This window comes from Cynocephalus volans, chromosome 6 (assembly GCF_027409185.1).
Source record: "Cynocephalus volans isolate mCynVol1 chromosome 6, mCynVol1.pri, whole genome shotgun sequence".
NCBI lineage: Eukaryota > Metazoa > Chordata > Mammalia > Dermoptera > Cynocephalidae > Cynocephalus > Cynocephalus volans.
Window position 1 is genome coordinate 157856972 of NC_084465.1, and position 23519 is coordinate 157880490.

At 52.7% G+C, this 23519-nt stretch overlaps 1 protein-coding gene across 1 annotated transcript; it reads right to left on the bottom strand.

The window, feature by feature from the left end:
* Positions 1-2654: 2654 nt before the first annotated feature.
* Positions 2655-14656, bottom strand: LOC134381106 (putative serine protease 47). Its single transcript, XM_063101158.1, has 6 exons — positions 14356-14656; positions 14049-14075; positions 13062-13224; positions 11304-11581; positions 8407-8573; positions 2655-2972 (listed from the first exon to the last, which is right to left on the bottom strand). The coding sequence occupies exons 1-6, from the start codon at positions 14654-14656 to the stop codon at positions 2655-2657; spliced, it is 1254 nt and encodes a 417-aa protein (XP_062957228.1).
* Between the last annotated feature and the right edge of the window lie 8863 nt (positions 14657-23519).

Consider the following 23519-nt stretch of genomic DNA (forward strand, 5'->3'; position numbering starts at 1 on the left):
CCTCCTCCTGCCAGAATCAGAAGAGGATTTTCCTCTGATCTATACCCTGAGAATCTGATAGGGCTATTGGAGGTAAAACCCATGAAAGTGGGGGTCCCTGAGACCGAACCTCCCTGGAGTTTGTAAGTCTGAAGGTCATCCACGCTGAGCCTCTAGCACTTCATCAGTTACAGTTTAGGTTTTTCTACCCCAGTACTGACTCCAGCAGTCAGTGTCTGCTCCTGAGCTTGCCTTCAGGTAAGCTGTAATTCTTTGTACCTGTCTGTCTCTCCAATTCTGAGGGCAGCAGTTTGACTTGTGACCTCAATTCTCTGATGAATCTAAGAAGAGTTATTTATTTTCAGTTTGTTCAGCCTTTTTCTTGTTTTGAGAATGGAAGTCATGACTTCCAAGCTCCTTACACTCCGTATTGGAAACCAAAAGTCTCTAATTGATCTTGGTTCGTTTTTTTGTTTTTTTTTTTTCAGCTCCATGGCCTGTCTGGGGGTTGACTTTAGCAATAAGAGCAGCAGCCCATGCCGCTGACCATCTGGGAGGGTAGGTAGTCCCCGTGGCAGACCTTTCAAGTCCTTCTCCCCCAATGACACCTCCAGGGCCCCTCCAGTCCCCACCCCAGTCTCTCTCTTCAGTAGCTTGCTCTGGGGACAGGTCAGAGGAAGTTTCTCCCGGTGTCTGGGGCTTGTGTAACAGGCATCTGGGAACAGGAAGCTTATGGGAAAGGAAGAACACAGGTGGTCCAGCTCTCTCAGAAGGGGTCTGGGTGTGAATTCCTGTTCTACTACTTACTACCTATGTCATCTCTGAAAGGCTACTCATCCCTCATAGGCTTCAGTTGATCTTTAAAAAGAAACTAAACCAGGGTAATAATACTGAGCACTTAGTTTGGTTTTGGGTAATTGCGTAACTGGCTGGGCTGGAGCTGAGATTTGGATGGTCTGTCGTGTGGACCAGGCATGTGCTGGGGTTCCTTGGTTTAAAGGTCTGAGGACGTCTGGGGAGACAGGAAACACCTAACTCCTGGAGTAGGGTGTATGACTCCTAGGCCCCCAGGGCCACTTGAGGCCACCCCAGTTGGGAGGAGAACAGTAACTCTGGGGCAAGTGGCGTTGCTAATACTAACCGAACCGCCCAAGCTTCCCTGACCTTGAGGAGAACACGTGTGAACCACACGCTGTCTCCGTGACTCCCTGTCTTCCCAGGGTCTGTAACTGAACTCACCACTAGGGGAGAGAATGCTTTTGCCACCCCCTTCAGAGACTGCTGAGCTCTAAGGCCAGACACTAGCAGCAGGTGTACAGCTAGGCACAGTGGAACCTCAGTGGTGTAGCTCCGGCTGGACACAGGAACTGCCAGAAACATCCCTACAGGAGGAGACCCTGTGAAAACACTCTTGAGGTCCTACAGATTGTTCTGGGATGAGAGTGCCTGCATGAGTAGCAGAGGATTTGAACCAGTGAGATCCTGGTGCTGGTGTGCATGTGAGTCCAGCTGCACCCTCCTGCCAGTGAGAGTCCAGAAACTTGGGCAATACCCAGATAAGAAAGAATTTTCACTGAACCCTTTGGCACCTGATCCATATGGACATGTGCTAAGTGGGAGCTCTCACTCTTTATCGTGGGCTCTGAAGGCTGAGGCAGGCTGCACCGTGAGGCCTACCAGGTTCCTGCTGGCTGCACCAGGACTCTGTCCCACAGATTTGTAGGAAGGACAGCCTAGGACACTACTTCAGGCCTTATTGCCAGGCCACTAAGTCCTGGGTCAGCTAACTAGCAAAAGTGACACCAGGCTCCAACTGCTGGAGGTATGTGGACACTCCAGGCAGGCTTGGCCTGGGGCCTTGGACAGCAGGGAGCAGGTTCATGCAGGGTTAGAGGTTAGTGGGTGGGGGGCCAGGCTCCTGCAGACTTGGGGAGAGCAGGACCTATGGGGGCAGGTGAGGAAGGTGTTGGGAATTGACGCTATGAATAAGGATCTGAGCATTTCTGGCCTAAACGTCAGCCCTCGGCCAGTCATCAGGGCCTCCTCCACCTGCTTCCCATCCCGTTCCCCAGCCACCCACATCTGAAAGCCCTCTAGCCGCTGGCCGACCCCCTTCCTCATGGCCTGGGTCCTATACCCCATTCCCGCTCAGTCACTGCATGCTCCAGGGTCTCCCCTCTCTCCCTCCGTCTCCTCTGGGAGTCAGCCCTCCCTCCCACATGCCCCAGGAGCGCTGTTCCTCTACTTCACGGAAGCCCCTGCTCCCCCAGACTTGGCACACAGGGTGCAAAGTCTTGCCTCCTCTGAAAGAACGACCTCCCCAAGTCATGAGCAGCCTGCGAGCAGCCACGTCCCTTCAACGTGCCCCCCTCTCCTGTTTTCCTCCTGGAAGCCCTCGGCAAGGTCCAGATCCTTGCCCAGAGAGGCAAATCGCTGACCCCAGGGGAGGGCGGGCACTGGAGCGGGAGGGCCCAGACGCCTCTGTGGCTTCAGGAGGAGCCAGGCAGGACTTTTATTTGGTCTAGTTTGGTTTTGCCAGGCTTGATTGGGAAAAGACAGTTAATGGACAGAAAAGCTGAGGAAAAAGAAGCATTTAGAGACACGGTGGGCTGAGAGAGGAGGGGTCCCGCATGGAGACTGGGGACTGAGTCGGGAGGAGCCAAGGGGCTCCAAGGTCACCACAGGGCCGGCTGCAGGGCCCTGAGGATGAGTGGCGGCAGCAGCCAGGTCTGCGGAGGCACAAGGGTGGTGCCGGGCCCGGGTGAGGCAGCAGCCCTCGGAGGCAGTGGGGGGGAACTGGTGCCCAGAGGAGCAGACTCGGGGTCAGGGACAGGAGTGAGCCTCCTGATTCCGTTGATCCAGTCGGTGAAGTAGGTGACCCTGGTGAAGACACTGGGGTAGGCGGGATGCCGGCAGTCCAGGCCCCAGCTGGCTAGGCCCACTAGGACCCAGGCACCGGAGAGGTAGCAGATGAGGGGTCCCCCAGAATCACCCTGAGGAGAGAGAGAGGAGGGTTAGCACCGGTGGGGGTGGGAGACTGGGCCATCAGAGACACCAGGTGCCACCATGGGGTACTCTGTGCCCCGCTATCTGAGTCAGGATCCCACTGTGGACCCATCAGGTCAAAATCTCAGGGTTGGGACACTGGAGTCAAGCATAAAGAAGCTCCTGGCTGATCCTAATGGTGGACAGTCATGGATCTGAGTCTGCCCACACGTGGACCCCACCCTCTGCACCCATCGCCCAGGGGCCCAAGACATCATGCTGCTTGGGGCCCAGAGGAGACTTCTGCATGGATGGGGCCCAACAGGGGCTCAGCCTGTGAGCAGAGCCGGCCCAGCTGATGCCTCTGTGCAGACCCCAGCTCTTGTAAACCTGAACCGCAGCAAAGTGCACCTGTCCGGTCCCCTTCTTGTTCCTTTGGGTCTTTGGGTCTCTCTCAACTCCTTGTTAAGCATCTTTAGAAAATACCCAGGCCTAGGCCTCGGGGAGGTAGCCCACATCACTAGGGGAGTGGGGGAGGATCTCCAGGAAGTTGCTGGGAGTTACTGGAGTCCTGGGATGCTGCAGGGTAGGATCATCCAGCTGGAAAGTCCCTACTTCAGAGGCCAAAAGTTGAGGCCCAAAGAAAGGGCCTTAGCCTTGGCAGTGGGAGGTGGCAGGGCCACAGCAGGCTCCTCCGTCCACTTAACCCACAGGCCTGCTGAGCATCCTGGCACAGGCACTGCTCTTAGGAAACGCAGGGTGAAAAGACAACGCCCCTCCCCCATGGCACCGTAGACAAGCAAACAGACCCTTTACATGGCCTTTGTGTCACAGAAAGCTTTCCTGAGCTGAGTGGAAATAGGAAACAGAACCTGGCTTTCCAAGGTCCAGGAACAGAGGGTGCAGTTGGTGCAAACAAGGAGAGGAGGTAGTAGCCACGGGGTCTGCAGCGCAGGGACAGAGGGAGTCACAGGCTGGCATGGTGGGGGGAGTTTGGAGAATTGTGCAGGGGACATGACCTGTTCAAATGGGCCAGTCTGGTGCTGTGTGGAGAAGGGACGGATGTCAAGCACCAGGTCGAGAGGGGAGACCAGGGAGGCACTGCAGGAGGGAGGTGGCCAAGGCCGTGAGAGACAGTCAGATTTGGGACAGTGTTTTGAAGAAGGAGCCAAAGGAAATGTCACATCTAACCCTTTCCCCCCAACCAGGGAGAAGGTGCAGAGAGAGAAGAGAAGAGGCTGAGGACTGAGCTCTGGGGCCTTCAGCATTTTGAAGCCTGAGGGGAACGGATGGCAGAGTCCAAGTGGGGCAGCTGGGTGTGGCACTCAGGAGGGGCTGCATGTGACAAGTGACATAGCGAGGGAGTGATGACTCTGGCAAGACAGAAGCTATGGACAAAGTGGCTCCATGCCACGGGTGGACAGAGCCGGAGTGGAGTGGGTTAAAGAGCTCTGGTGCGGTCAGCTCTGGGAGGAGACTCCAGAGGAGGCAGGCAGAGAAATCGGGCAGTGGCTGCAGAGGATTGCTGCTGTCATTTCCGTGGGAGATGTGGGGGGTAAGCAAAGGACATGGAGCCGGGGGAAGCCCGAGTACCTACCCGGCTGGGCCATGAGGGCTCTGGGACACCGGGCCAGGGCAGGGGTGGGTGGCTGTGGGACTAGATGAGCGAGTGCCAGTCCATTGCTTCCATCTCCTCAGTGAAATGAGAAGACGTGAGCTGAGGGCGAGGAGGGTCAGGGCTGAGGAACGGAGGCCTGAAGGGTACAGAGGGTGTGACACAGTGTGGTCATCGCTTAAGGACCCCCAAGACATCCACGTCCTCACCCCTGGTACCTGTGAATATGTTGTCTTATGGGGCAGAAGGGACTTTGCCGATGGGGTTGAGTGGAGGACCCTGAGATAGGTAACAAAGAGCTCCTAAGGGAAAGAGGGAGGCAGAAGGGTCAGAGTCAGAGAAGAGGATGTGACAACAGATGCAGAGGTAAGACTGATGCGCTTTGAAGATGGAGGGAGAGACCACGAACCAGGAAATGCGGCAGCCTCTAGAAGCTGGAAGAGGCCGGGAAACAGTCTCCCCAAGAGCCCCCAGAAGGAATGAGCTCTGCTGACACCTTGATTTTAGACTTTTAGCCTCCAGAACTGTTCTCTGGCCACTCGGTTTGTGGTGATTTGTTACTGCGGCCCTAGCAAATTCATGCACAGGGTCTTCTTGAGAGTGGGAATGTGCCTTCGCTGTCTCAGCCCTTCCCTCGAGGTTCCCCATCCAGAGTGCCCCTGCCCCTCTTCACAGTGTCCCACCACCCAGCTCGTTCCAGGCCACAGGCAGGCCTGATCCTCCAGGCGGTGGCTCCTGTTCACTCAGGCCTCAGCAACTCACGCAGATGAGCCATGTGGTTGCCAACATCATGCTGGATTCTGAGCCAGTCTGGGGAGAATGGGAAGGACTCCAGGAGCCTTCTGGCCCCTGGGGGCTCTGAGAAGGCAGAAGAAGTCCCTACAATAATGTAGCCCATGACAAGTGAGCTGCGGTTGGCACTACTGTAGAGACAGGGGAAACCACAGGGGGCGCGTGTGAGGCGGGGCCAGGGCCACAGTGGTCAGTTCCACCTTGAGTGAAAGGAAGGTCCTGCAGGCCCAGAAGAACAAGCACAACGCAGGTGGAGGGCGACGGGCCAGGCCAGGAACAGAAAAGCCAACACCTGTTGAGCACCTGCTATGCCAGGATGTAATGTAAAGTTAAGTTTCTACAGCAACTTTATGAAGTGGAGGCTGTTAGCGACCCCATTTCATGGCTGAGGAAAACTTAGCTCATCACGGCACATGCCAGGCAGGTGACTCAGCAGGATAAGAGTCCAGACAGAACCTCACAGACAAGCTGTGGTGACTGAAAGGCCAAGGAGGGAAGACACAGAGTGGGGGAGGGGCGTCTGCTCAGTGGTGTCCTCACCCTGCGGAAGGAACTTGACAAGGGGCGGGGTCCAGGGGGCACTATGGGACGTCCCACAGGCATACACTCAAGGTCGCTGCCCAGGAGCCCATGGGCACAGCCTTCGCAGGAGAAGCCAGGTGGAGAACGATGTGAAGGAGGCCCGGGTTCCAGCTGGGCTGGGGGCTGGTGGCAGACACCCCCCCACACCGGCCCCTGCACGCCACAGTCTCCTCCCTTCACCTGTGGGTGCAGCTGACTCTGTGAGGAGGGTGGGCCAGACAAGACAGCCGGAAAGAAGGAAAGACGGCACATGGCCTGGGAACCAAGAAACCCAGGGCTGTTTCCCACCACGGGGCAGGTGGGCCGAGCTCCCCGCTCTGGCTCAGGCGGATCACGGGGCACTAATGAAAACAGTGCTGTCAGTGGGCCCTTCTCAGGGCCAGGGGTCTCAGTGCTCAGACTGTGGGGCAACAAGACCTCATTCTAGTCTTCAATCTGTCCTTTTGTTTAGTGCTGTGGCCTTAACTAAATGTGCTCATTTCCAGGGGTTTGCTGTAGCACATTGCCATGAACTTGGTGGCTTAGAAAGAAATTTATTCTCTCACAGTTCTGGAGTCCAGAAGTCCAAAATCAAGGTGTCATCAGGGTCAGGCTACCCGCAAAGGCTCTAGGGGAGGATCCATCTTTGTCTTTCCCAGCTCCTGGTGGCCCCAGGTGATCCTCGGCTTGGGGCAACATCACTCCAGTCTCTTCACGTGGCCTTCTCTGTGTGTCTCTCTCTCCCTCCCTCTGATATGGACACCAATCATCGGATTTAGGGCTCACCCTAAATCCAGAACGGTTTCGTCTTGAGATTCTTAACTAATTACATCTGTAAGGACCCTATTTCCAAATAAGGCCACATTCTGAGGTTCTGAGTGGACTTGAATTTTGGCAGATGCCACTCAACCCACTACACAATCCTTTCAACAAGCCCATGAAGGAGACCTCGGAATCTCACACTACAGAGGAGGACCCAGGCTCAGAAGGTGAAGAGACCATCTGAAGTCACAGGGCAGGCACAGGCAGCAGAGCAATGTCTCTGACTACAGGGTCCTAACACTTTCCTGTCCACTCCATGGTGGCTTCCATGCAAATGCTCGACCTGCAAATGCCAGCTCAGGAGGCTGGACCTTGTGGCAGGTGTGGTAGAGGCAGGGTTGGCCTCGGAGTCGGAACACCTGGGCCTAGGCTGTGCCTCCTCTCTGTAGACTAGCCACTTTCCATCTCTGGGTGTCAGTTTCCCCATCTGTAAAAAGGGACATGACAAAGGGTTGGAGATCTTCACAATCCCTATGTCCAATAGTGAACTTATATCCAGAATACATAAAGAGCTCCTAGAAGAAAAAGACAGTCGACCCAACAGGAACATGGGGAGACGGGGGGACAAACAAACTTGAAACCACAGAAGATATCCAATGATAATAAACTTATGGAAATATATTTAACTTAATTAGTCATCAGGAAAATGTAAATTAAAACTACAAATCACTACACTCTCTCCAAAACGGCCCAAATAAGAAAAAATGGAAGCGCCGAGTGTTGTTGAGATACGAGCTCCCCACTGGCCGCTGTGGCAGGCTACGGGCTAACTGTCCCCAGCTGGGGCACACGCCTTTCCTCCAGAGGTCGTGCCTGTGGGCTTCTGTGGACAATATGAAATATATGGTGTTCATCTGTGTCCCAACGACAAGTACAAAGTGTGTAGGGCACTGCTACCTGTAGTACCCCCCACCTGGAAACTACTCAAATACCCACCCAGAGTAGAGCAGATAACAGAGTCCAGTGCACACACAGTGCACTACAGAGCAGCCAGAAAGCGCGAACTGTCACTGTGTCACAGTGTGGGTGAGTCTCACACGTACGACGTTAGGACACCACAGAGTAACAACTATAAACTCAGAGTCTACTCTAAGGGGTTGAAAGTGAAGATGGTGGTCATCCTTGGGCACTGGTGACAAGAAGGGGACATGAGCGGGGCTTGTGGGGTGCTGGGAACATGTCTGTCAGTATGGGAAAGTTCAGACTATACACTTATGAATCGTGTACTCTTGCCTATGTATGTTATGCTTCAGTAAAAATTTAAAATATGCAGAGCGGAGCCTGCGGCGCACTCGGGAGAGTGCGGCGCTGGGAGCGCAGCGACGCTCTCACCACGGGTTCAGATCCTGTATGGGAATGGCCCGTGCGCTCACTGGCTGAGTGCCGGTCACAAAAAAGACAAAAAAAAAATGCAACAAAAATGGAGGCTGTGCGTGGATCCTTCCAGCAGACGCCATCACGCTGGGATGGGCCGGGGAAAGGAACAGTCTGGGGGAGATGGCTGAGAAGTGGAGCCCCGGGAAGACATGCAGAAGGGAGAAAACAGGAAGTGCAGGGGGCTCCACAGAGAGCAGAGGCAACGACACAGGTCCCCCTGGGGAAACCAAAGTCCAGAGGACAGGCAAGAGAACAGCCGACATGGCCTCACTCACTCGGCAGATGGACTTTCCCGTCGAGAAGTCCCCAGCACACAGCATCTCTTCCCGCACAGGGGAGTTCTTGTCTTTTCCAGTTCTTTGCTCATATAACATATTACAGAACGTGTTCTCAATGATGCCTACCTTACCCTCCTGTAGAGAGAAGGGCGGTGACAGGTGCACTGCAAAGATAAGGGGAGGTCAGTGACGTGCAGCGTAGGTGAGCCAAGGAAGCCCAGGCTACTCTGCACTGCCGCTCTTCCCACTACCCCCCAGACGTGGGTTTTCTCAAAACAGCTGGGCTTTCAACACTGCTTGAGTCTTCTACCATCCTTGATAAGCTCCTCTCCTTTTGCTCAAACTTTTCCACATATTCATCCTTTACTTCCACCTCTTACAGCCACAGGCCATACCTCTCCTAGTGCACAAGAGGCAAAACCTGCCAACACACGACCCATTCATTGCATCTTAGCAAACATTCTCTCACCCACCTACTCTTTCATGAACTGTCCCATCCATTCTCCACACATCTATCACTAACTCTTCTCCCATCTCTTCATCCACCTGCCTGCCCATCCATTCACTCACTCACCCATTCCTTCATCCATCTACCATCTTCCCACACACCCCATTCATCCACTCATCCTTCTATCCGTTTGCCCATCCATCGGCACTTCCATCCATCTCTCCATCCATCCCTCCATTAGTCACCCACTCATCCTCCCTCCATCTATCAACACATCACCCACTATCCACCCACTCCCTAATCCTTCCATCCACACATCCATCTACCTGCATAAACACCACCCATCCATCCATCCATCCATCCATGTGCTCACCCATCCTTCTATCCACATATCCATTCATCTATTCACTGGTCCTTCTATCCATCCATCCATATATCCATCCATCCATCCACGCATCCATATGTCCATCCATTCACTCTTCCTTCCATCCATCCATCCACCCATCCGTCCACTCACTCAATCACTCTTCTCTTCATCTACCCCCATGCTAGTTGTCTTTTAGACACTAATGACATAGTAATACATTTTTAGTTGGGAGACACAGTAAGTGAAGTAGATAAATAAATAAAATTATTTTTGATCTATTAAGTGGTATGAAGGAAATAAAACAGAGATGTGATAGTAGGGGAGGCCTCTTTTAGCTCAAATGATGATGGAGTTTGGATGTATTGTCCTCCCAGAACTCATGAGGAAATTTGATCCCCAGTGTTGTTTAAAAGACCCTGGCACCTCCTCTCTCTCTCGTGCTTCCTTTTGCCATGTGATCTGCTTGTACCCGCCGGCTGCCTGCCTCTTTCCACCATGAGTAGAAGCAGCCTGAGGCCTGTGCCAGATGCAGCTGTCCCAGAATCGTAAGCCAAATAAACCTCTGTTCTTTATAAATTACCCAGTCTCAGGTATTTCTGCTATAGCAACACGAAATGGACTAATATAAATGATTAAGTAAAACTCAGGAGAGGAGCTGAATTGTAAATGTAAAGTAGACACCAGTCATGCGAATATGACACGATGGAGTGAGCTAGGCAGGGAAAAAAAACTGCAAAGCTAAAGGCTCTGCAATGGGAATGGCCTTGGCATATTCAAGAAGCAGCAAGGAGGCCCATGTGGCTGGGGTGTGTGTGTGTGAGGCATTGCAGTAGGAGATGAGGCAGATGCCAGATGCTGGCACCAGATGAACCAGGTGCCGGCACCATGCAAGACCTTATAGCCAAGGTGGGGAGTTTGGATTTTATTCTAAGCACAGATGAGAAGGCACTGGAGGGTACTGAACAGGGAAGTGACATGACCAAAGTTTTAAAGTAATATTCTGGTAGTTGTGTGGAGGCACACAAGGGTGGAAGCTGGGAGGCCAGTTCAGGGGCTACAGGCAAGAAGATGGTAGCACTGCAGTGCAACCAAGTCAGAGAGTAAGCAGTTGTGTGTGTATGTGCGTGTGTGCGTGCGTGTGCATGTGTGTATATAAATGCAGGAGGCTGGTTGTCGTATGATTGGGAAGTGTTCCTGGCTTTATTAGGCAAGGGCGAGGGATGCCAGCAGAGCCCCACTCGATGAAGTCATGTTCTGTCCAAAATACCTGTAGCACCTCTGTTGAGAAACTCTGTAACAAATTGTGACTCCCAAAACATTTACAAGTATGTTCTTTCTTTCCCCCTTAACATCATAACATAAGCATTTCCCCAAACCATAAACACTTCCTTCAATAAACACTCTTATGCATAAGTCTTTGCCTACATTTTTCTTCTTTCAATCTAAACAAACAAAACTTCCTTCTCTGTTACTCAGTTCACCTAACGAGAGTATGAAGTAGACATTGGCCTAGGTTAGGATAAGAGTGAAGTGAGGTCGGGAGAGGCTCGACACCCCCGTGTTGTAACCATTCTGACTTGATCGTTCGGGCTCAGAGGTCAGAAGCCACAATGTTTTCTCTCCGCTTTTCCCCACGTATCTTCTACGGCAAGGGAAAATTGAGGTGTGTGGTGGGGACCTGGAATGGGCCAGCCCCCAAGCTTGACTTTTGAGTTGAATCAAGTCATCTCAGACCCATGGCTGATTAAAAGCATTAAAATCAAGGACCATGAAGACCCAAAGAACCCAGACCCTTGATGCTGAAAGTCAAAGATTCGCAGACTTTCAGAGCCTGGGACTCGGGATTCTGGAGCCATGGAATCGCACACTTGCAAAATGGGAATGGCCACAGGTGGTCCCATCCTCATCTTTCAGGTCATGGAAATGAGGCACATCAGGCCAAGGACCAGTGGCTTCAGAAACCAGCCTGGGCCTCCTTGCCTAGTGGAGCCACCGCTCCCTTCTTCCCCTCGCCTCCCTCCTCCTCCTCCTCCCCTGTCCTCCCCTCCCTCAGCCTCTGCCTCTCCCACACCCTCTCACTGTCCTCGGTGAGCATTCCCCAGCCAGTTATCCAACAGGATGCGTTACTGGGCAGCTGCATGTCTGGGGGTGGGAGGCAGGCAGGGATGACATAGGAAGTGAAGTTCACGGGCAGGTGCAGCTGCAGCATGGCAATGTCACTCCCGAAGGGGTAGAACTTCTCAAAATCGGGGTGGCTGATAATCCGGTTCACAGACATCTTCTGGCTGTGCTGGGTGTGCTGGTACAGTTGGGTGTTTCCCAACAGAACCTGATAGTCCTCCGGGGCCTGGGATTTGCTGGAGGAGGAAGTGCCATTATGATGATCACAGTTGTCCCCAGGTGTGGGGCCAGCACCCTCTTCCTGAATGCTCATCTCACTGCCCACACCTCCCGGGCTCCTCCACCTCGCCATCATTCCCAGCAGCTCTGTCGCCCCCTTCCTAACAGTCAGGACCGCTTCTTCCTTGAGGCTGAAGGATATTCTACTCACAGTCTCGGGATACGTGGCTTCCCATCATACCCTGAATCGGAGGAGCAGAGAATCCTACCGCTGGATGGGTCCTTGCTAAGGTCTCCAAACCAAGCCCTTTTATGTCACTCAAGAGGAGCTCTGGCTCAATCCCAGCTCCAGCCCGAGCTTCTGAGGGCCTCCGAGGCCGGCCCGCCCCCTGGCCTGACCACCTTTCCTTCCCCTCCCTGAGGGTGTTGTCCGCGTCGCTGGAAGCGCTCAGAAGGGCCTGGCTAAGCGCACAGATGGGCCCGAAACTGAAGCTCTCCTGCCTCCCCAACACGACGGGTCCGCTCCCTGCCTTCATGGCTTGTTCAACAGGCGCCCACCGCCCACCGGGGAGGCCCTCCCCACACTCCCTGTGCCCGTCTTCCCTCGGGCAGCCCCTGCAGCCCCCAGGCCTCCCCGACAGCCGCCTCGCTCTCGACCCCCCACCTGGGAGCCTGCACTTCTCACCCCCTCTGGGCTCTCTCCCGCCGCATCACACGACTGGGGCTTGTGTCTCGCCTTCCTGAGAGGATGGAGACCCCTGGATGTGGGGTCTTGCCATCCCCTGTGCCATAGAGGGTCTCAGGGGAGAGTGGCACAGGGTAGTTGCCAACAGAACCCAGCTGGGGTCTCAAAGCCAGGAAGCTCCCATCTGTGACTCCTGACTGGACCGTGGGGACCCTACTCCTGGGCCCCTCCACATCTGTTCAGAAGCTGGGAACTGAGTCAGACCCAGGAGGGTCAGAGGAGTTACACTCCTGCCCGTCCACGTTGTTCTCCAAGGTCAAGGACCCCACCCCTCCCACCTGGCACTCAGGGACTGTGACCGCCATGGCTCCTCCCAGGCATGCAGTTTTACATGAACGATAAAGGAATTGCCTGGCACTGGTGGTATTGAAGAGTCCCAGGTCCCTGCCGAGAGTGTGACTCAGGAGTGTGGACAGTGAGGAGAAGCCCTGCAGCCACTGCCAGTGCTCTCGGGGCATGTCACTGCTGGGGGGACAGACACAGGAGGCCGAGGGCTCCCTGCTGGAGCTGAGGATGAAGGATGAGGAGGGTCTGGGCACATGAAGGAGCACTGGGTGGCGAGTGGGGACAGTCCAGGTGTAGGGTTCTGCAGGTCAAAGGGAAACACAACGTGTGTTTGGTGGCAGGAGCCCACCCCAGAGGGAAGCCCTGAGGAGAAAGGCGCAGGACCCCAGCCCTCTTTCCCCCTCCTCCCCCGCATCATCCTCCCCTGCCAGCCCCTCTGCTGGGGGCCCCACGGAAGGAGGACTCACTTGAGAAAGCAGTGGGAGGTCGAAACCAGCCAGTGGGAGTCAATGAGGACGGCTCCGCAGAGGTGCGAGCCCTTGTAGAGCAGGCTGGCCTGCCACGGCCACTGGCCGGCCACCGCGTCCTGGCCACCGTAGATCTTCCCTATCGCCTTGGGCTTCCCGCACACTGTGGAGACACCCCCCACCCACCTGTTAGAAACACAGGTGGTGCCCCCGAAGGCCACCCCAAAGAGCCCCCTCGTCCACTTCACAGATGAGAAAACCAAGGCCAGAGGACAAGTGACCTGGCCAAATGACTGAGGGCTGCCCGGCTTCTGCCTTCAGTGGCCAGCACCAAGGACAGATGGCCGAGCACAACTGAGTAAGCTCTGGGGGAAAGAGGACCCAGGGGCCTGGGGGGAATGGGGCAAGGGTGACTGAGTGTGGCCACAGCAGCTCATCCTTAAGTGGACCTGCCAGGGCAGTGGACTGGGACCCAGGCCCTGTGCCTTTATTTCCTTCCCCCAGCACGCCTGGATGCCTGCTTTGTAGGTCAAAGAACCAAAGGTCTCAGAGGTTACTAATGGTGCTTGCTCAAGGTCATGGCTTCTAAGTGGCTATGCCCCCTCCACCTCACTCCAGTATCCCAGGGAGAGAGAATCACTGGCAGGAGTCTGTGCTGTGTGACCCAGGAAAAGTCACTACCCCTCTCTGATTCATTATCCTCCATTTCTAAAAGGAAGGGGGTGGGCTAATGAAGGCAACCTTGGTTCTAAGACACTTCTGGGAGGGGAGTTGTGGTTGCAGCCTTGAGAGGCAGTGCCCTGGTGCAGGCCTGTGGTCCCCCGGCCTCAGGGAGGGGGCATGAGGCCCCTGGGCCCACCTGACTCTGGGCCCCTCAGCAGCACTCCTGGCGCTCTCTCCCTCCGCCCAGCCCCAGGGCCAGGCCTTTGTCATCTGTCCAGATCCACGCCTCCCACACCAGGCCCTGAGGAAGGTTCCCCAACCCACCTTGGCTGATGCTGTCTGTGGAGCCACCTGGTTGAGAGGGGAGGGCAGAGAGGACAGCCTCAGGTGACTTCCAGCACAGGGCACCTGGCTTCCAGCCGGCCCTCTCCGCCTCCTCCCCTTGTTGGCCAGCACCTCCCAACGCCCCGTCAAGTCTGGGCCCCCAGCCAGCCAGCCAGCCATTGGGCCTCCCTGGCCATCTCTAGCCTCCCCATCCAGCCCCATCCAGCCCCATCCAGCCCCAGCCGCCCTCGGCCCCCGCCCACCGCCATTTGATCGCCCCCTCCAGCACCCCAGTCTGGGCCCCCACTCCAGCCCAGTGTGCCAGCCCTGCCCGGGGCCCGGCTCCGCCCCACACGGTCTGCTTCAAAGGGACCTTGGTCTGGGGCTGCAGAGCCCTGGGGCCCGCTGCCCGTGGGTCCCCGGCCCTTCTGAGCCCCCGGGCTCGCTCCTGCCTCCCCCGGAGCCTGCGAGGGGCTGGGGACGCGGGGCTGCTGGTTGGGGGCCGCCTCCTCCTGTCTCGGGGACAGCAGCAGCAGCAGCAGCAGCAGCAGCAGCGGCCAGAGCAGGCGGCCCGGCCGGCCTCGGGTCCTTGGCGACTCCACACCCATCGCTCGACACCCGCGCCAGAGGGTGGGAAGCGGGAGCAGGCCTTGACCCCGCCCCTGGCCACGCCCTGACCCCGCCCTGACCCCAGCCCCAGACAGGCCCTGAACTTTCAGAGACAGGCTGACCTCACCCCGACCCCATCCCAGTACAGACCTTGACTCTCTTCAGAGCCTTGACACCTGCCCGGCCCAGCCTCAGACCCAACCTTGACCCCGCCCCTGACCGGTCTGAGTATGGCACGACCACGACGCAATCAAGAGCTCCTGCACATGAATGACACGAAATATGGGAAAGGATGTTAAAAAGGTAATTCACGGGAGAAGGAATTAAAAGACCCATACACAGGGGAAAACGTTCAGTCTAACTAGTTATGTGGAAAATGAACATTTACGTGTCATTTTCAGTAATCAATGGCAAACATTTTATGAGAGCGATAAAGATCTCCAATCTCTTGTTAATCAGTGACTTCTCCATAGACTGGTGGAAAGGGAGTGGGATCTAAGTTTCAAAGACACGTTCCCCGTTTCTATGAGTGAACTTCAAAAATTCATGCAAAGATTCATATTGTCTTTCGATTCCATTTTTCTGCAAACGTTTTGAGGTGCCCTCGTATTTCATGATGTAATTTCTGAATTTGTTTCTATTAGAAGTGAGATCCTCTCATTTTACATTTATTTCTGTCTTTGTCTTCATCACTACACTGTAAACTCCAGACAACCGGGGGAAATTATTATTTTATTCACCACTAAGTCTAGGCATAAGGGAGATAGCACTGCACACAGTATACATGAAAATATCAATTTAATAGTCAATATCGCTAAATAATCAATAGTAACAAACATACACTAAAATATCAGTTTAATAATTGTTATAATGAAAGCAGAACCCAAAGGTCACACAGCCTTATTTATTAAGGACTTAATTTCAATTAATTGTTAAACCAGTATCTAGGGTTTAGCAAAAGTACGTTAGTGTAGGGAAAAATATATATTTCTTTAGAAGGACTGAAAGAAGAATTCATACATGTTGTGAAAGGGAATATAAGATTGATCTCAAAGGGGGTGAAGAGCATAAGAACCACGTTAAATGTAGAGACCAAAGCATACGAAGGAGCCAAATAAGAAAAAGGAGCCAGTAAATGACGGCATGGGATAAACTTAAACCATAGAAATACTAAATTAGGTATAATTTAGATCTGTATTTATGTAAGACTCCTTATTAATGTATATAATACATATTTGTATATCATATAACTCATTCATTATAAGTGGACATGAGTGTGCTGGAGCTGGCTTGTACCAGCTTCGGGCAGCTGATGGTGCACATCTGTCCCTGCTCTGTGACCAGTGACATCAGGTTGGTAACTTGAAATCAGTCCTGCTGGGATATGTATATCAGGTAAACACCACAAACCAAGGCCTTTACACCTCTCCCAAGAGAACATTTTATGAAGCATTTGCCAGCACACCACTGGTGTGTGTGTGTGTGTGTGTGTGTGTGTGTGTGTGTGTGTTCACGATGTAGGAACAGATGTTGGTGTGAAGCAAGAATATTCAGGTGTCAGTGGGTGTGTGTACTGGGGGACTCTTCATCAATTGTGAGTGGGGCATCAGGAGTGGTGGGCACTTGTGTGTGTGTGTGTGTGTGTGTGTGTGTGTGTGTGTGTATTGACCCTGGTCATTCTGAGTCATTGCCTTGCTCCTAACCAGTTGGGTCATCCTTTAAGGCCAAAGAATCTACGTAAATGTTGGTGATTTCTGGTTCCTCCTTATGCAGATCGATTCCAGGGTGTCTGTATCACCAGTTCTCAAACAATCTATCTCCATGGAAACCTAAGGCTTCTGGGAGAGGTAGGGCCCCCAGGAAGTCCCCAGTCCTGAGAGCAGTCTTTTGTTTCTGTGTTAGGAGCTATGTCTCAGTGGCCATGGTCAAAAAGAGGCAGTCAAAGGCATGTGCTGTCCCCTTCTTTCTCCTGGTGAAGCCAGAAATAAACGTCTGCCACGTTATTCTGAAAGTCTGTGTGGGAGATGAGCACTCAGACTGAATAGCCCAAGGCAGCTCCTGCTCTGTTGTTTGGAATGTGTATTCTAGTGTCTTCTGGGGACAAGGGTCTACATCAGCTTTGCAATGGGAGATGTTGGACAGAGCTTTGCAGTCCCCTCTGAGCTGGGCTGTAATTCTAGGGGCAAAGTGACAAGTAGATAGGCAGTGGGGTCAGCATGACCTTAGCACCTGGGCCTGGGGAGAGCAGGTGCAAGGAAGCCTGAGTTCACATGGGCTCTGGTCCTGGGACAAAAGCTAGATACAGAGCCTGGGGAGCCAGCCTCGCCACAGCCTCAGGTGAGGTGGGGGAAGCCTCTGCATGTGCTCCTGTTGGGGTACACCGAGCTGCAGGTGGAGGTCTCAGCCAACTTGTACAGGGACGTATGGCCGGGCCTGGCTCTGTTGGGTGGGAAAGGTGGGAGTTAAGAGGAGGAACTGGGTCTATGTCCCTTCAACACTCTGGAGGTCGACATTAGATCCCATGAGGGCAGGTTTCCCAGCCGCAGATGGGTCTCATCTCCTGGTCCCAGGACCCCACTCTTTCTGGCAGGGAGGTGCTGGCTCAGGGGGAGCAGGAGAAGTCTGGTGGGGACTGGGTCAGTGAAGCCACAAGGACAGAGGTCGGAGGCTCTTTGCTGAGAGGGGAGGGGCCGAGACCTGCAGAGATGGAGAGGGCCACTGCACGAAGTGCATCTCAGCTTCATGTTTCTCTGGTAGGTGATCCAACTTCTCTATTCTCTACTCCGTATCCAGCTACAAACTCACCAGAGGGAGCCTCATCCAGGTGGCCTGAAAGTGACTCCACAGCTGCCTCTGCCTCCCTCGACCCACCCAAGGATTTCTGGGCCTTGCTCCTTATGGTGAGTCACCTTCTGGCCTAAAGTGCCAACATCACTTCTGGAATGTTCCGGTAACTGCTTTCCTGTAGTACAGATGGATTGCGAGTGTCTCTCAGGCTCCTCCACATCCTGTCCTGATACAATGTCAGTATGTTGTGCTAATCGTGTTATGCTTTGTTAGCAGAATGGAGTTTTTATCTTTCAAAACATCATATATTTTAAATAAAAATGCACTGTAATGTACCTTCTTTGGATTTTTATTTGCTTTGTTTTGTTTTGAAATGGGAGGCCGTGGATCCTGGGTTTTAGGGGAGAGGAACAGGCCTATCTTGGTGTGTTGAATCAGCACTGAACATCTCCCACCCAGTCTGCATGAATGGAAATTGCTGGAATGGCTGAGGCGGACTGACCTGGGTGTTCTGGGGCCAACATGTTTGGAGGTGTATGTCAGGGGACATCCCCTGCATCTGCCTTCTCTCCTTGGACAGAAGAAACTCTTGGCTGTGTACCAAGTAGCCTCTCTGGCCAGGGTCTTAGAAGTCCCTGAATGTTTTGTTTCCCAGGGGTTGAAGGGAAGAAGGATCTGTACCCATCTCAGTCCACACTGGAGTGTGGGGCGCAGGGCCCCGTGTGACACAGTGGTGGGTCTGAGGACACCCAGAGATGATGATGTGGCCACTGAGGAGCTGCCCCTACAAAGGAGGCCATTCTGATGTCTGCTGGAGGAGCCTGAGGTCAAAGGGAAGAGGCTGTGGTCACGGTCAGAGGGAGGAGGCTCAGCATGCAGAGACCAGGAGGACAGAATGCGGGTCAATGGGACAGTAAGAACAGAGCAGGGGGAGGCCAGGGTCAGGAATGGAGACTGAGGCAGGCTCAGACTCTGCAGGAAGAGGTCCAGGGAGCAAGTCAGGGATCATGAAATCCCCCACCCACAACACGAGTCCTTCGTGATCTGCCCCTTTCCCAGACTCACCGCCTGAAGCTACAAATAACAGGTAACACCAAGGGAATGTCAGCTTGGGGCTCAGAGGTCCAGGTCCTTCCCGCAGGCCAACTCTTCAGTCACCCATCCTTTGAGGAACACATATGTCGGTGGTGTCCCCATTAGAATTGGGGTATTTAAGAAATCCCAGGGCCTTTTCTCCAAGAATACCCCAGAAACCTAATTGGATGTGGGGACAGATGTGGCTGGAGCTAACCCAGGGTTGGAGAAACCCAGGCTCAGCTCAGGAAGCAGCAGCAAGAGATGGCGTGTCCTCCCAGGGAGGAGACTGCTGCCCATGCTGAAAGCGGAAACTGGAATGTGCCTGGAGGGGTGACCCTCCCATGGAGACCCCACAGTGTTGGTGGAGCTTCCTCTCCAGAGCAGGTAACCAAGGTGTCGCTCCTGTATGAAGTGCCTTCTCTGCACTCAGCACCTCTCCAAGGCCTGGGAGGTTCTCCCAGGGGCAGCTGAGTCAGGCAACCAGTCCAGGCTGTGGATCCAGACTGTCACATCCCAGAGGCCCCAGTTAGGCTCTGTGACCTTGTGACCTTGGGCAAGCAGCTTAACCTCTCTGAGGCTCAGCTCCCTCTTCTGTAGAATGGGGGGTAATAGGCTAGCTCTCCAGGGTTGTGAAGATTAGAGTGAGTTTGTGTAAAGTGCTTGGAGCAGTGATTGGCATGCTGTGAGTTCTCTTCATAAATTTTAGCTAGTCTGGTGATGAGTCTGCACAGGACAAACCTGCCCCTGTCCCTAACACAGCCCCCCTCCCATCTGCACTCAGGGCAGCAGTACTCTTCAGATGGTCCAGGGGGCATGGGCTCCCTGCTCTCTCCTAAAACCCCACCCTCCATCTCTGCCTCACTGCAAAATTAGTGCTTTCAACCTCTGTCTCCTGCAGGGTTTTGACCTCAGGGACAGGGGCAGACCTCTTCACCTAGAATCCTCCAGAGCACCCATTCTGGTGTCTGCACCAAGGAGGTGACGAGGAATGGAGGGATATAGAAAATGATTTTCACTCTCCCCACAGTACTTGTGTGATAACCTGCTACTGAATTAAATTTGTCCCTTAAAGTCTTCACCTTGTTGTGGCAGAAATGACCCCAAATCCTCACCTTGCTGCCCTGTCATGTGACCTGACACAGCCTCCCTCTCACTCTGACTCTGGGTGGGGCATGGGACCTGCCTTGGGGTCTTCCTCTTGCTGTTCTGCCCATCCCCAGAAGGACATGGTCAGGCTAGCCTGCAAGAGGATGTGGGACCTGGGAGAGCCATGTGTCCCAGTCATGTGAGTGAGACCAGCCTGGAGCCGAAGGACCATCCAGCAGACCTGAGCCAAAGTCACTGACCCTTAGATGCTCAATGTGAGTACATGTGTATGGTTTTAATCCATTGAATGTTACAGTCGTATGTTTATCTACAGCATTGCTGCAATAGATAACTGGTAGACCTGAATGCAATCATGTACCTCAGGCCAAGATTGCAGATACCTCATCAGGCAGAAACCACAGCAGTAAAAACCATTTTATATGAGAGAATATACTTTCTCTTTCACACTTTTATATTCTCATTTTCAAACATCAACTGTTTTTTGATAATTCTCAAATTTGTATTCGTGCCCGTATACTTCTATCTACAGAACTCTATCTACAGGTTAAGAGCCCTTAATCAAATTCCTGATTGCACAGCTCCAAATTTCCTTGTGTGTACACACGCACATGTGTGTGGTGAATGTGTGCATGTGCGCACAGTCTTAGGGCATTGTGTTTGCATATATGTTTTATGTGTAGAAGGGAGTGGGGAAAGGGCCATGAAACAGGATGCAGTGGATTATGCTACTCTAACTAAAGGGTGTGGGGGGACTTGTGTGTACATGTTTGGAGGGATGGGATGGTTTGGTGTAACAATAGCAATGTGTAGGAATTGTGCATGGGTGATATTTTGGTAAATGTCAGGGGAAGGCCTTTGGGAGTACACAGCTGACGTGGCATTGTGCGTGTGTGTGTGTTTGGTGGTGGATCTGATTCTGTGTGTTTTGAGAATATTGTGAGCTTTCGTGAATGTGCGTGCATGCAGTTGGGAAGAGGTAAGTTATGCATGTTACTGCTTTGCATGTGATCTGTGTATATTCACAGTAGAGGGATTTGTACTTGAATTACGCTCACGATGTCCAGGTAAGAATTTTGGGGATGTATTTTTGGTGTGAAGGAATTTGGGATGAGTGAGGTTATAGGGTGTATTTGAGTTGTGAATATATAGTCTAGGGATGTAGAAGGATTCTGTTTGTAGTTTCTCACTATGGAGGAGCATCATATGTGAGTATTTAGGAGAAGGTAGGAATGTCTGTGTGTGTCTGAGGGATGTCGTTACATTTGTCTTCAGCTTTTGAGGCAATACATATATATACATATTGATGACATGAGGGATTGTATGTGTTGTATATTAAAAAATGTTATTTTGGGGGTGGAGAATTGTATTGTATATTAAGAAGTGTATGAGTTTGGTTTGGGTGTACTCAGTTATTGTCAGAAGGTTTGTGTAACTGCATTTTGGGGTGTTATAAGGTTGGGTGTATTTTTGTGGGGTATGAGGCTATGTGTATCTTTTTAAGTGTTCGTGTGAGGGTGGTTGGAAGGTGTGTTTGTGTTAAAGATTGTAGATTGTGATTTTATTGGGGTTTTGGGGGTATACGTGTATTTGGTGCATGAGGGATTCTGGGTGTACAATCAGGCACCTGGTAGGTTGGAAGTTGGTGTGATTAAAAATTTTCAGTGTTCCATGGGGCTGTGTGATTTTGACTGTGTACTTCAGGAGGTTTGGGGAGTCTTGTGTGTTTCTGGTGACCGTCAGGATGTGGCTGTGTTTGTATTTGAATTTGTGGTGTATATATTCAGGCATCTGGGTGCTTAAGGTATGGTGGCTGTGTGTCCATTCCAGAGCTACGGGTGTGTGTGGTCTGTTCTTTTACTGAGTAAGTGTAGGACAGTTACATGTAAGTGTAGGACAGTTATACGGGAGTAGAAGTTATGTTACAGTGCTTCGCAGGTGATGGTGTGTATGCATAGTTTATGGCATGATGGGATTCATGGGAGTTTATTAGCAGCAGTGTTTGAAGGGAGGATTTCTGTGAATGTTTATAATTTTGGACTTGGGAGGAGTTTGGAGTGGGAGAGTGAGGTAGGGAAATGTGTGTATTGGGGCACTAGTGGATGGTGTGTGTACTGGGAAATGATGGGTAAATTGTGCCTGGGGTTGTTGGTGTGTATTTTTGGAGAGTGTTGGAAGGCTTTATGTGTGTTTGGGAGTTGGTGTTGGAGCATCAATATATTCTGGGAACATAGAGTTGTTTATGTATGTATGTTCAGGGTTATGAGTCTGAGTGTTTCTTCAGGGTTTGGATTCGGGTGTTTGTGATTGTGTTAGGTATTATAAATTGTGTATGTTGGGGATGCAGCAATATAACTTATGGTTGGTTATTGGATATTTGTATTTCTCTTAAGAGGATCAAGTCTGTATGACTTTTCAGAGTATGTAGGATTCTGTTATGTGGATTCTGGCAATTAGTAGGGTTTCATGTGTGAATTTTCATTGTTTTGTGGTATTATGTGCATACGTATTCAAGGGATGTAGTGTAAACATGCGGAAGTATAGATTACAACTACATGTATTTGAGTACATAGGGATCACTAGCATGTGTATTTGCTACACATGTGTGGGTGGGGGTGTGGTGAGTATATTTGTTAGAAAGTAAAGTGTTGTGTACTATCCAGGGAATGTCGGGTCAGGGCTGATTTGTGTGTCTGTGTTTTGCGGGGTGGGAGTTGTGGGTCCTGTGTCTGTTTTCACACGTGGGGGATTGTCACATGTGTGTGTCGGTGCAGGTGTGTGCATGCATGAGCAAGAGGGTGTGGCCAGGTGGGGTGTGTGCTGGGGGCTGGAAGGGGGTTATGAGGCATAGTGCTGGTTGTGAGGCTATCCTCTGTGGACTGGCCCTTGTTTTTTCTGAGCATGTGTGTTGCTCACACTCATCCAGGCTCTCTAGAGGGCAGTGACTCCACCAGAATGACCAGCGATGTTCTGCCTGCTCATCCTTACCCGGATGGGTCTGGCTACCTTAGTTCTGCCAGCAGGTGAACTTGCCTCTCGCACTTGAATGGTGCTTGTGTCCAGGATCGGGGGCTGGTAGACAAATGTAGAGCAGGACTGACCCCCCCAGCAGTGCTCTCCTTAGTGGTGTCAGAGCTAGGGGGGAGGGATGGTTGGGGGGGGTAGGAATGATGGCTTTTCCTCCAGGAGATGAGACAGGAAGAGTCCTCTCCAGAATGTGCCTGAGGGGCTGACTCAGAGGAGGGAAACTGCCAGGCGATCAACAGACCCTGAGAACAATTCCTGAGAAATCTGTGCCTGGCTTTCTGCTGCTTTCTCCCTTGGGTGGCTTCCACTGCAGAGAACAGGACAAGCCCCTCAGTGTGGTCCCCATAGGGCCCTTCTCACCTGGCCTGGCTGGCTGGCCTGTCTTTCCACACACCCTAGCTCATGACTTGCAGCTCTCATGCCCTACTTCCTTTGGCTCATGCTGTGCCTGCTCCTGTCCCACTCTCCCTCCCAGTACTGTGGGCTCAGGAGTCACCTTCTCCAGGTGGGAAGGTTCGCTCTCCTCCATGTTTGCACAGAACAGTGACTTTTTATTCTGTTCTGTGCCACCCACTGGTCTCAGAACAAAACCCAAAGTCCTCACAGTGCCCCTTGCCGGGCACAGTCTGGCCAACCTCCTTCCCCCAACTCCTCACCTGCCACTTTGGCCTTGGTTTGCACTTAGGCGCAGTGGCCTCCTCTCTGTTCCTGAAACACACCTGGGGCCTCTGCCTTCTCTTTTCCCTCTGTCTGGAATGCTCTTGCAGGCCTTAGAGATCCCTTTTCTGACTATAAGATCTAACATGTCCCTGGCCTGTCACTTTCTTGACAATTACCTTATTTCGTTTTCCTCAAAAGTTGCTCTTG